Source organism: Apis dorsata, unplaced genomic scaffold (assembly GCF_000469605.1).
Source record: "Apis dorsata unplaced genomic scaffold, Apis dorsata 1.3 scaffold_156, whole genome shotgun sequence".
Taxonomy (NCBI): domain Eukaryota; kingdom Metazoa; phylum Arthropoda; class Insecta; order Hymenoptera; family Apidae; genus Apis; species Apis dorsata.
The window spans coordinates 20,360-33,647 of record NW_006263446.1 but is presented as its reverse complement, the minus strand read 5'-3'; the positions used below and the strand labels follow the sequence as shown (position 1 = coordinate 33,647).

The 13,288-nt window shown below is 31.2% G+C and overlaps 2 protein-coding genes across 2 annotated transcripts in view; one reads left to right on the top strand and one right to left on the bottom strand.

Moving 5' to 3' along the window:
• The window catches only part of LOC102674958, a 123,756-nt gene that overhangs the window by 91,189 nt on the left and 19,279 nt on the right, over window positions 1-13,288 (bottom strand). The window lies entirely within an intron of this gene.
• On the top strand, window positions 7-4,973 carry LOC102675863 (stress response protein nst1). The gene is made up of 3 exons (XM_006613510.2): window positions 7-231; window positions 1,787-1,949; window positions 3,825-4,973. Exons 1-3 carry the CDS (start codon window positions 11-13, stop codon window positions 4,092-4,094), a joined length of 654 nt encoding a protein of 217 aa, XP_006613573.2. The 5' UTR covers window positions 7-10; the 3' UTR covers window positions 4,095-4,973.

Below are 13,288 nucleotides of genomic sequence, written 5' to 3'. Positions count from 1 at the left end.
GGCGGAGAGGATGGCGAAGGTGCAGAGGGAGGAGGAGGCGAGGAGAAGCGCGGCAGGAGGAAGGACGAGCGGGCACGAGGATCGTAGACGATTCGACGATCATAGAAGGAGGCAGGACACGGGTCTTATTCCGGCCTATTTGGTCTTGAACAACTCGAGGAGGCCCGTTGTTGAGCGCGCGAGACAAAGGCAGGAGGAGGTGGAGAGGAGGAGGCAGGAGGAGGCGAGAAGGTAATGAAAATTCGGACGAAATAACAGGGAGTGGTTATATTGAATTATGAGAAATTCGGTTATTTGTTACAGGGCTTATTTCAATCCCTTTCTGTTCCATTAGAATTGCTATATATTTATTTATTTTTCCCTCGAATTTTTTGATATTTTATTCAAGAATATATCTCCAAGTATGATTACGTTCCATTAACGTAAAAATAAGTTATAAATAATTTTTTAATAAACTGCTCTTTTAAGAAATTTTACAGATCCGAATTATTTTTTACACTGTGTAAAACGTGTATATATATATATATACATATATAAAATGTAAGAGGAAAGTTGCTCTAATTTATTATCTCTATCATGCTCTAAGTTGGTAAGTTTCTAGAGAGAATATTCCATGACGCAATAGATTTTCCTAGGCGATAAATACTCCAGACAGAGCCCACACGTCGGCCCTCTTACTAATATTTATGATACCACGGCAACCCTATAACCTTAAAGCTTGACTTTCGGAATGTTTCTCATCGTTATAGATCATTTCCTTGAAATAGTTGTTTTGCTATCATTCTTGCTGCATATCTCCTCTACGATAAATTTACATCACCTTTTTTTTTTTCCAATATATCCTTTGGAATGATATATATATTTTCTGGACTATATTCGAAAATTTTATTTAATTTTAATTTATCCACCTATTAGAATAAAAATCTTTATCTTGTCAACTTTCTTATAATTAATCGAATAATTTAAAAATATTAAATTATGTTATTATTAAACAAAATTTGCAAAGGTGTAATAAAAAGAATTCTTAATTTCGATTGTCGCAGGATCCAATATTATGTCGTGTTCAACATGACACGCAATGGTATCTGCTATTTATTCAAACCTGCAAACACAATCTCGCGTGCGTAACACTTTCCATGGCCACAATAAATGACTTATAATTATAGGCTACTATAATTGAAAAGAATCGAGCTTTGCTGATTTTAAGAGAGAACTTTAATATTTCATAGTTAAAACGATGCATAAAAAGTTAACAGATTCCAAGATAAAATATCAGAAGAAATAAAGAAATCTATTCTCAACGTAGATATTAAAAAAAAAAAAATACATCAAATTTTCAATAAAATTCACTTAAGATTACTTAAAGATTAGAAAACAAAAGAACTTTCTCTCCCAAAAAAATTTCGTATCAATTTTACGATATAAAATTTATATTGCGGTAAATATAGCGTTAATATACGTGTACATCTCTGTCGAATACGAGAAAAAATTCAAAGCCCTGAATTACGCGATACAGAGACTAGCTAACGTGTTAATTACAACGGTGGCGGGTCGAAAAAGGGTGAGACGAGTTGCCGCCAGTTATTGCATCCCATAAGATCCATCTGCGACCGCCACGAAGATAAATATTCAGCCATGAGAAAAGCTATCCGACAATTTCGTCGTCTGGCCATATTCTAGAGGCAGTCGGTTTAATGAAACAAACAGCCGCTTGGCGGCGCACAATGAGCTTCCTTTTTCGGTCTACCGATGGTGTAACGAATGTGTCTCGTTTTATTCGACGCAGGGCGAAGGAGGCGAGAGAGAGGGAGGAGCGCGACAGGATCATGAAAGAGCAGTGGAGACGACAGGAAGAGGCGAGGTTGAACGCGTTGCCTGTGAGCGCGAGAATAATAGTCCAACCTCAAAAGCCTAAGGTGATACCGAGGATAGGAGAATTCGATTTCCCGGTAAGATATCCATTTCCTCAAAACGTCGTTCCAGTTACAAATGTAATTGTGTCTCCAACTTTGAGCGTAACACCGCTGATCCTCAACATCCTTGTTTGTAAGAGAAGGTAAAGCTTCTGAAGCTGCGCTTGGGAAAGGTTAGGTTATGTGAGATTGAAGGCTGGCGTTTCAAGAAAGTAGTATATTTTGACAGTAGAATTGGTTTGATTGTTGAAATGAAATAGTTTAAGAATGGTAGACTTGTTAAGAGGTATTTGAAAAGATAACTTGTACTTGAAATATAACTTTATGCTTGGAATAGAAATATTGTTCCTAAAATAATAGACAAGATGAAAATGGCTAACTTTATATTTTCTAAAACAACTAGTTAAAGTGGGCAAAACAAAAATTGCTTTTGGTACTTATTGAAATATATAAAATGTATTTATAATATAATTTTATGTTTGGATGGAATGTATTTCAAATATTAAATATATGTGAAATTGAATTCAAAATATTTTTATTGATAAAACTGAATCTTCTACTTATTTTTTGTTTAAAACTTAAGTTTAGTTCAGCTCACATCATCACCCAAAGGATTCATGAAAAATAAATTTCACAATTAAAAACAACTGAGTTTTACTCTTAAATATATATCCACATTTTTAGTTATTAACCTTCCAATTAGTGAACATTAGATTGAAATGTTGAAAAAAATTCAAAAAATACAATATTGCATTCATTTTAAATGTTCCAACAAATTATATCAAATTGTCAATGTCTATAACTTCCAATTAGAATTTTATTTTTTTAGAAGCAAGAAATATTAATCGCTATTTCTGTGAATGTTGAAGCTTTGCATTCTCTCACATGTTCTTCTACAAAAATTCGATGAAGCGTTAGAAAAATGAAATTGAATCGAGACAAGCGTGGTTAGTATCGATTGGTAATGGAAGCACGTGATCATTAAAGCTGAAATAATTGCGCACCGGATACGTGCAAGCAAGCAACGTGTAATAACTTACTAGCATATGTTCGTGATCTGAATTATTACAACTCGTAAAAGGAGTAGATAGAGGGATTATAAATTTTGTGTTAATCATAAATTAAGGGGGTGAGAATAGCTACTATGTTGCATGGAATGAATATATATGTATCGTTAATATATTTTACAGCACAGAATTTAGAAATCTTTAGAATGAAAAGATTATTTCTTTTTTTTTTTTTTTTTTAAGATATATAAATTTCATCGAAGAAGATAATTCCTATGGGAAAGTTTAAAATAAAAAAAAGTTAAAGTTTCTGAATATTACAGTTGTTCGTTATTCTTTTTTAGATTACATTATGAAATATAGTAGAGATAAAATAAAAAATAAAAACGATTTATGAGAGAAATTATCATAAATATTACTTTTTCCTGCTACGTTCTATAGAAAATTATTTTAATGGAACAGTTAATCTCAAGTTTAAGGATAATATTTATCATGAATTATAAAGTTGGAAATAATTATGTCAATGTAAGCTAATTAATTATTACAGCTCCACAAATTACATATTAATATAATATAATAATTATTTATAGAATATTTTCTTCACATATTTGGATTCTTTTTAAAACAGATTTACTCGTCCAATATTAACACAGAACACAGAAATAAAGTAATTTTTGATACTTCTAATCTTAGAGTTGATATATTTAGACTTTTTCCTTCTATTTCTTAAACAGAAGCCATAAATAAAAATTTTACTCGTTTATTCTAATACTGAATATCCTAAAAATTGTCTACCTAATCAACAAATAGACTTATGCTATTTTTAATGCACAAAAATAAAACTCACTTCATCCTCAAAATATATAAGGATATCCACTTGCTACCAACTTCTGTTTCTTTGCAGGGAGCTAATCCATATCAAAGAGGAGTACAATTCCCCAACTTCCCAGCCCCACCCACTCGACGACCACCTGTAAAAAGTCCCCCGCCCTGCGTCTGGGCTGTTATCCAATGTTGTCCATCGAATCAACGTCTGGTCACATGTTTCGAGTCCTTGGGCTGTCCAGGTGTCAATTGGGATTCGAATCCTTGCAGAGATAGCGTCTCTCAAGCTGCTAGGGCACAGGTGGAGAAATTCTACAGGGAAACCGAGGACGAGGAGGAACGTTATTGAAAGGAAACGAGAAAGTGTAGATTCCATAGATATTTTTAGTACATTTTGGTGAGGAGCATTTCTGCGAGTAGGTCGAAAAATTCAACCATCAAAATTTGGAATTTGAAAAATTTTTCGATTAAATAGTTATTAATTATTGGACGAACAATATCAACAAGTGGAATTCGATGAAAAAGTGATTTTCAAAATTTTAAGAGCAATTTCGTAAAAAAATTTTTTTATTAAAAAGTAACCATCAATTATTAGTAAATAATTGTTATATTATATATAGATGAAAAATTTAATCCATTAGCTCTATGATATTTTGATAAAAAAATCGTTATGAAGGAATAATACATATAAATAAGGAAAATGGAAACGTAATTTCGTTTTCCAACAAGTTATAACATAAAGAATTGTTATTATCATAAATTTTCGATCAAATTTTTATTAAACTTGCAACTTCGTTCGAGAAGAAAAGTAATTCGATCTACCGAGTGCCCTCATCAATATTTTTAAATAACAAAAATAACCTATGACACGTTGGAAGAAGAGCGCCGCTTGTGTTCTTCGTATTCTTAGAACGTAAAGACGTTTATAATACGATAGATCCGCTATTTTTCTATTCCGCTTCTATCAGATCGTCGTTGCACGACACGAGCCTTTTTAAATATAACAAAGCGAACGATTGCGCCAACAATGATTTCGAAATCATCGTTGCATTGTTCTCCTTATGAAATCGATGGATCAGAAATTTGGCGAACATTTTAAAATTTTTTTTTTTTTTTTTTTCTTTTTTCTAGAAGTCGTTTCGATCGCTCTTCAGAATATAAAATATTTCGCGAGAGTTTCGAAATATACATCGAAGCGTGGAAATAAAAACTTCGAGAAAAAGTAAAACAAAAAAAAAAAAAACTCGAGCAATTGTGAAATGCTTTGTTAAAATATTCAATGAATTTTAATTATAAAATATAGCGTGCAGTATTTGCCCGGAATTTTTTCAGCTCTGATGAAAGCTCATTTCCTGACGAATTATATTTCAATACCATCTTGTACGTACATTTGCTAAAATTTTAATACATCAGTTCTCATCGTGTGTTAAAATTTAATATTCTGTAATTTTCAAATTTGTTTTACTATCTGGCAAAAAAGAATTAATTTTAATTGTCTATTTATATGCAAGAAGAGTAATTTTCTTATTCCAAAATAAGATACACATGTTTACAATAATAAGGTAAAAAGAAAAAAATGTATATAAGAATATTCGACACAATAACATCTTAAATCAACTTTCGTGTATTATATATCTTGGATAAATCGGTTTGACCGGCTAAATAAGCAATAACAAGATCCATTAAATCGTTCCATGCCCTCGATAGAAGGACCAAACGAAACAGGAATCGTTCTGCTTTACAGAGCTTGATACAATTCCGGGAGGGAGCCAATATTCAACAGAGAGTAACTGATCGTTTAGTATTGGCCGGTTGCCAATTTCGGTGCCGAGTCGGTAGCGTGTAAAAATATAGGTGTAAGAGAGAGAGGGAGAGTGAAAGATACATAGAGTATGCGCGAATGAGAGAGAGAAAAAAACGCGACATATGTTCACGTCATAGACGCACGTGCTATTAAGCATGTTCGCTTTTTGCGTTTAACGAATGTAGAGTTATTAACTGTACGTATTTTGTCTTTTTCCCTCTTGTACGTAGTCGTCGAGCTATATTACCGCAGCTTTCTCACATGTGATATAATAGATAGGCTCTTAATTAGCTGTAGCTGTAGTAGTACGTATTTATCTCTGTAAGAGGAAACGACATTCGACGAGTATTATTATTGCGGATCGTGTCAAAAATTGTTCCGAAAGTTTGTATATTTTTGAAAGGTGTTTAGAATTATTTTGGGAGGAGGATTTATTTTACTAGCAATATTTGTGAATTTTCTTTGCACTTCGTGTGTATACATGTATATTTGCACGAAAGAAAGAAAGTATAATGGAACGTGTATAGTAAATTGTGCAAGGATAGTGTCAGGATACTTTACTGCCGTTTCCTTAGTTAAAAGGAGGTTTTATTTTTTTTTCTTTGTAACATTATTGTTGGGAGAAATGCGCAGATTTTGAATCTATAAAAACACGTATAAGTATTTTAACTCTATTTGAAAAGAAGAAAAGAAGTTCAAATTAAAAAATTTCAATTTGACACATCAATTTTGAAGACATTTCAATATAAAATTGTCCGATATATGGAAAAATATTAAATAGAATATTTTAATTAAAGACTATAGATTTTCTAAAAAAAGCATGCACAGAACTTTTTAATCTTTTTTGAATTTTGAAATTTAATAGAATTTCAAATGTTTCAATACAGAAGATTGAAAAATAAATATTTCAATATTGTAAAATTTTTCAGTATATGAAAAATTGAAAAATGGAAAAATACTATAAAACCTTTTAATTAAAATCACTATAAATCCCTAGAAAACGTATATTACATACATAAAAAAAATGTATAACTTCGAACATTTCAATATATGAAAAATGAATATTTTAATACGTAAAATTTTTATAATATATATATATAGAAAATTGAGGAACAGAAAAATTTTAATTAAGGAAGGCAGTTTGGTCGACCATTATCCCAGATGGAATATTTAATTTCTTGTTTTGATTGATATTTTAAACAAGAATAAGATCGATATTTTTCTACTTATTGAAAAAAAAGAACGTGTAAAAATATGTGGTCGAAGTAATGAAAAAAGGATTTCAGAGATTTTAGCTCGCTGTAACATATATTTAACATTTAACTATGTAATATACGTAATGATTCTTTATAAATACGAATATCTAACGCAATCTCAAGTGTGTTATTTTTTTCATTTTTCGTTAATTTATTATTATAAAAAAAAGGTATGTAAGTATATATAAATATCACGTCACTATAATATAAATTTAAATTTTATTTAAAATATTGGTTCGTTGGTATTTCCAATATTTAACAGAAATATTTAAATGAAATGATTTAAATCATCTTGTATTTAATAATATATAATGCATTAATTCGAAAAGTAAACTATTTATATGAAACTGTTTCCTCTCGAATAAAACTGGATATTTTGTGAAAAATCATATATATTTATGTACGATAAGAAATAAATCCAAACAAGATGATTATTTGATTTAAAAAATTTAACAAAAAAATGTTCATTAAATAAAATTGCCAATTACATTTTTTTTCATAAGCAAAAATATTTGATTAATTTTTTAATGCAAAAATATAAATATCTTGTTATAGATTATTAAAAATATAAATAATATTTGTTCAACATTTATTATTCAGATTTGGCCAAGTTTTATAATTTAAATAAGAAAAAGTAATGAAATATTAATGCAATATAATAAAAAATTATTTTATTATATTATTTTACAATAATACCTTATTATTCTGCAATTTTGTTTGCACAGATTTAAGTTATACACAATTTGTGCATACACGTTATTAAAATCAATTTTTATTTAAATGAAATTAATACCTAGAATAAATTTACATTTATCCTTATTTTACATCAAAATTGCAACTTGATGTAAAGTATTTTTTATCATAAAATGAGTTTAAATTTAAATATATTTAAATATAACAATAAATAAGAATAATTAATTGTAAAATAAATTACATTTAGATCAAATTTTTACGTACAATAAATTTAAATTTGAAAAATAAAAAAAGATGATAATATATTTAATCGTAAATCACGAATTTTATTATCCGCCTTAAAAAATAACTATTTCTTCACTTACAGAAAGCGCGCAGTGAAATAGATCAACGCTTGGCGCGACGAAAGTTTTTAAAATTCCTCCTCTTTTTCCCAGGGAGTTGGAATAATCCCGCATCCTATCGGACGCGAAATAGGCATTGCCTGTTGAGAAGTAACGTGACCAGAAGGTCGAACAGAAGAATTTGTTTTCTTCCCATCCTGCACCTTCTAAAACCACCTTGGACGTGATCGTCCCTCCGGGTAACCGATTTCTCTTCAATTTGTAATTTCACTCTCGGCTTTAGTAGATTTGTTACATAATCATTACTTTCTCCTGAATCCCTGCTCGAGTTTCAGACTTTCAATTACAAGCGAATATTCTTTTTTTTTTTTTTTTTTTACAGGATTGACCGTTTTATTCGAAGTGAAATTTTCTTGGAAATTTTTTAATCGAATTTTCATCGATCATTCTAATAGAGATGAGATATTTTTATACCTGTTAAATTAGGGCAGAAATTTTTTTTTTGAAATTGTGACGTGAAAAATATTTCCATCCAATACAACGATAAACTTATCATATTTAATTATTTATGTTTCGAGTTATATTTAATTATTAACTCTGTAACTCTATAACTTTAACTATATCAATTTTGATCAAAGTTGAGGATCACTTTCGGGGAACCTTTGAGAAACTCGAATCCGCAAGAATCGACCGCGAAACCTAACCTCAAAAATATCACAAACTATGCCCGCCCAATGTTCCAGACGAAGTAACCCATCATGGTCGAATCTAGACACGCAAACTTCGTCATATTCGCTCGATAAACCAATGTGTGGAGTTTAGGTGTCTCGTTTCATCCCGTGCCGCGTTTCTGACATACTAATTGCGGAGCAATACCCCGCAACGGTAACCGCACAGTTCATAAACGTATCCCTCTCTGGCATAATTACCGAATTTGCATGGAGAGGGCGCGTCGAGCGGCGGTCGTTTTCACGAAATTACCGAAACTCCTCGTAACCAGAATTCGTAGAAAATCCTCGAAAACGTGCAACGACAACAATTTAACAACTCACAAGTGAAAAAAATGAATGGATTACCGTTTTTTTTTTTCTTATTTTGTAATTTTATCAAATTAAATTTCGTCGTCTTCGATCCATAATTTTCGAAAATATCATTCAAAATTTTTAACATTTAAATAACAATTAATCATATAAGTCCAAATATATATCATTTAATAAAAATATGTAATATGTAATATTTTTTATATTCTGCTTCATTCGACGCGTTCCCTACTCTGCATAAAAAAATATTCCTTCGAGGGGGAAATAAAGCGATTTAACGCCCAAAATGATACAAGTTTCCTCGGTTTCAAAGGCTCGAAGACAAAAAACAGGAAAAATCGGCCGACAACGTCCGCGGTCGCTGATTTTTCGGCATTTGCATCCGCCTCGCGTCCTCTTCGCACCGTTTTCCTTTTCCACCGTAATGGCGGTCGATAACGAGGACATTCATCGGCGAAGGACTCGCGAACTCTTTCCTGTCCAATCAACCACATTGTTATTGCCGTCGAAAATACCTCCAACGGCGCCATCTTGTCTTGTCCGCAAAGCTAACCAAAAGGGAATAATCCGGCTACTATTCAACCCGGTCGTCCTCCACGATCTTCGTTTCGTGTTATATACAAAATGCTTCTGTTTTATCCGAAATTTCTTTTCCAAAGGAAGGAACTTTACGAAAATTGTATATTTTTGTAAAAGTCTTTTTATTCGGTTTAAGAAAACGCATATTTATTGTGCAGTATTAATAATTTTTCTACGATTAATTATAATTTTTAATGCATCATTCCTTACACGAAATTCATAAAATCTATTATGTGAAAAATAAGAAGATTCTACGACGTGTAATATTTATAATATGTGTAATATTTATAATACTTTTTAAGAATACTTTCCTCGTAATAGTCTTTCCTTAAAAGATATTCGGACAAAATAAACGCTTTGTATAATTTGATTTGTTAGAATTTATTCGATCTTCGTTTCTGGCAATCGATCGAATGCATTGATCAGTAGAGCAGGTATAATTACATCAATGTGTGTGTTTAATCGCGAGAAGAAAAATGTGCACAGATGGGGTAGTTTGAAATGATCTGACGTTTCTCGAGAGAAATTATACAAAAATTTTAAGGATAATGTAATATTTTATTTATTGTTAATATAAATTGTCGGCATGAATCTTTAATATTTTTTTAGTGTTCTTCATTCTAAATATATAAATTAGTGGAAATTTTTCGTTTTAAAATTTTGTATATAAATAATATGCAAATAAATATAACAAAATCAAATCTTTTCTATATATTTGTTAAGAATGAATGATTAAAGATGATATTTTTTTGGATATATTCTATTTCATACATAAAAATTTACTGAGTATCCAACACAGCATTCTTTAATAAATCAACGTTTAAATAATCGCAATTAATTTAATCGTTGAAATAAAATCACGTAGAAATAAATATTCTTAAAAAAACATTAAATTTAAAATAGAATTTTTAGGAAACCAATTTATATAAATATTTAAAAAATTGATATTCCCTCTCAGTAATATAATTTTACTGGTTGGCCAAGACACTTTTCAACATTTGATGGATGTAATATCGATTTATTTATTTGCTACAAAAAATACAAAAAAATGTAAATTAAATCCAATAATTTTTTCCAATGAATCCAATTTCTTCAATATTGCAATCTGATCTGTATATCCGTATAATTATCTACCAGACGGAATTGGATAAATATTGGAACGACACGTGCATGAAATAATAGGGAGCATATACGATCAAAGCAACGTGACCAAATGCATTGGTAGTTTGACTTCCCAATAAACACCGATTTGTAACAAAGGTAAACCGAACAACCCCTTCACCGAGGTAACTAACCAGCTGGCTTTGTATATTACATCGATCGCACCCCTGTCAATAACACCCCTCTCGCTGTCACACACACGTGAGAGATGTGGCATTTCGTGGCAAAATTGACATCCATCGCGATAAAATTGATGCTCCTTTTTTAAGAGTTAATCTCTCTCTCTCTCTTTCTCTCTCTCTCTGTCGAAAAAAAAATTTATCCTTTAATTCGTGACAAAAATATATTTCTTTCCAATTTTTCTTTCATGTGTGTGTGTGAGAAGAATTGTTTCGTTGAAAAGAAACAAAAAAGGAAATGGATGGAAATATGAAAAATAAAAACATAAACATTTTTATAATGTAAAAATTTAGAAAATTTAGAATTAAATGAACGATCATATCTATTTAATCTAATTTTTAGAAATTCGTGTTTCAATTTGCAACAAACTTCAAACTGATACGTATCGTTTGAAAGTCAATAAACGAAAAGAGACGGTAAAAAAAGGAAATGGGGAATTTGGAGATGTAAGGAAAAAAAAAAGAAAGAAAGAAAGAAAGGTGTAAAAAACCAAAGTTTGTAGAGAGAGAGGAGAATATGGACAACAGCCTTGGGGATCCTTGGGACAGACGGCGCCTAGACGACGCACCTGTCTCGTGTCGATCCGTTATTGGGATTTCTGCACGCGTAAAGCCCTCGAGAGAACGTCCCCGACCTCTGCCTTCCGGTGAATTATTCGAAATTCTTCTTCGAGGGACGAATTTAATCACATCCAGTCGCAGTGTTTTAATAATAAAAAGCTAGGAGTGGAATTTTCAGTGGAATTTTATTTCAATGATTTTTTTTTTTTCTTTCTTTTTTTTGATCGTTGATCTAATTGTAATACGCGAAAAATGAAATAGAAAAAAATTGCATTGAAGAAATGAAATTGAAGAATGTAATATTTGTATTGAAAAATGTGTACAAGTTTTTTTTAAATTAAATAAGTCGCTGAGTTATCAATTAACAAATTGATTAACTTGCAAAATGTTGAAAATGATTAGTAATTTGGAGATTTTTACGTAGAGTGAAATTTTTACGAAAAAATAAATATCTGTTCTTTAATGCGCATTCTGTAATCGTAATTATTCATTGTATCTATCGGGAATTTATTTCAGGAATAAAATTATTCTGGTTCAATAACAATGCATTCTATTCCTATTGTAAAAATAAAGTACAATTTTTTATTTAGAACGAGAACAAAATGAATGATAAATAATAATTTCTATCCGTTATTATTATTAAAAAAGAAAAATATCCAAAGGAAGGAACATCATTAATTACACGCCAATCTCAACAATTTACATTCAAAATCCTTTACAAATATCGTCGAAACTCTTAACGCTCGTAATTTAAGAAATGGTAACAAAAGAGAAATCCGTACATTAATTTTACATCGAACGTACAATGCACGGTCTCAATCGTCCTAGCCGAGAACAGAACCAACGGAGCTTTATCGCCAAACAATAAAGCTTGGTTAATAATGCGAGACCGGCTAAATTATAATCGGTGCACGAGTAAAAAAAAAAATGAGGAATAAGCCAAGAGCCGTGACGATAAATAAAAAGTCATAACGGGGTTGAAAATAAACTCGAAGGGAAGTAGATGAAGATACGCTTAAAGAGTATTAGCATAACTTTCGTTAAACTTCGTTTAAGGCCTCATGAGGGGTTCCGTGGTCGAAATTCTAAGCGCTTGGAATTTTAGCTTAACGCGAACGAAGGAATAAAATTTCATTTTTTCCGTGTTTCTTAATATTAGAAAGTATGATAGAAATTAGCAAGATTATTAGATCATTTATGAGAATAATTACAAATTTTAAATACATTTTTGAATCAGTAAATTTCGTCGATTAAATATACATACTACCTTATCGACTGTGTGGAACCGATCTTGACCAATCGTGTTCGGCTCTTTTCGACAGTTTTCGTCGCTTATCGGCACTCCGTTCAAAATTAGTATCCAATCGCATTTTTTAAGAAAAATAGCGTTTCTTTTTCGCTATAGAATTTTACTATCTGCTTTTTAACACACAGATATATTTAACTGAATTTAAAATATTTTCCATTATTACAAGATATATAATAAAAAGAAAAAAAAAAAAAGGAAACGTAGAAAAAAGTGGCGTTAAATTTTAACAAACAAAAGTGAAGAATCAAACTGAAACAACTCGCGTAGATCGTAGATTCAAAGTAGATAGAAGAAAATAAAACCGGTTGAATGGTGGAAAGTGTGAAACAAGCCCGGCCCATTGTGCCTTCTTGCCCCGTTGTCGAATGAATTGTGCGCAAGGCACGGCGCTGAGAGAAGGAGAAGGAGAGGGGGGCGGAGAGATGAAAGAGGTATCGCTGGTTGAGCGTGCGGCGAAAGAGAGCGAAAAAAGAAGACAATAGCCGCGAGAATTGTTGGAGTAAAGGCGTCTTCGCTTATCTCGAGGGCAGACGTTTTCTTTCGAGCAAAAAAAGAAGAGGTTATTATCAGGTCTTCGCGGTTTTCCTTTCTTTTCTCGCATCAAGACAAGTATAAAG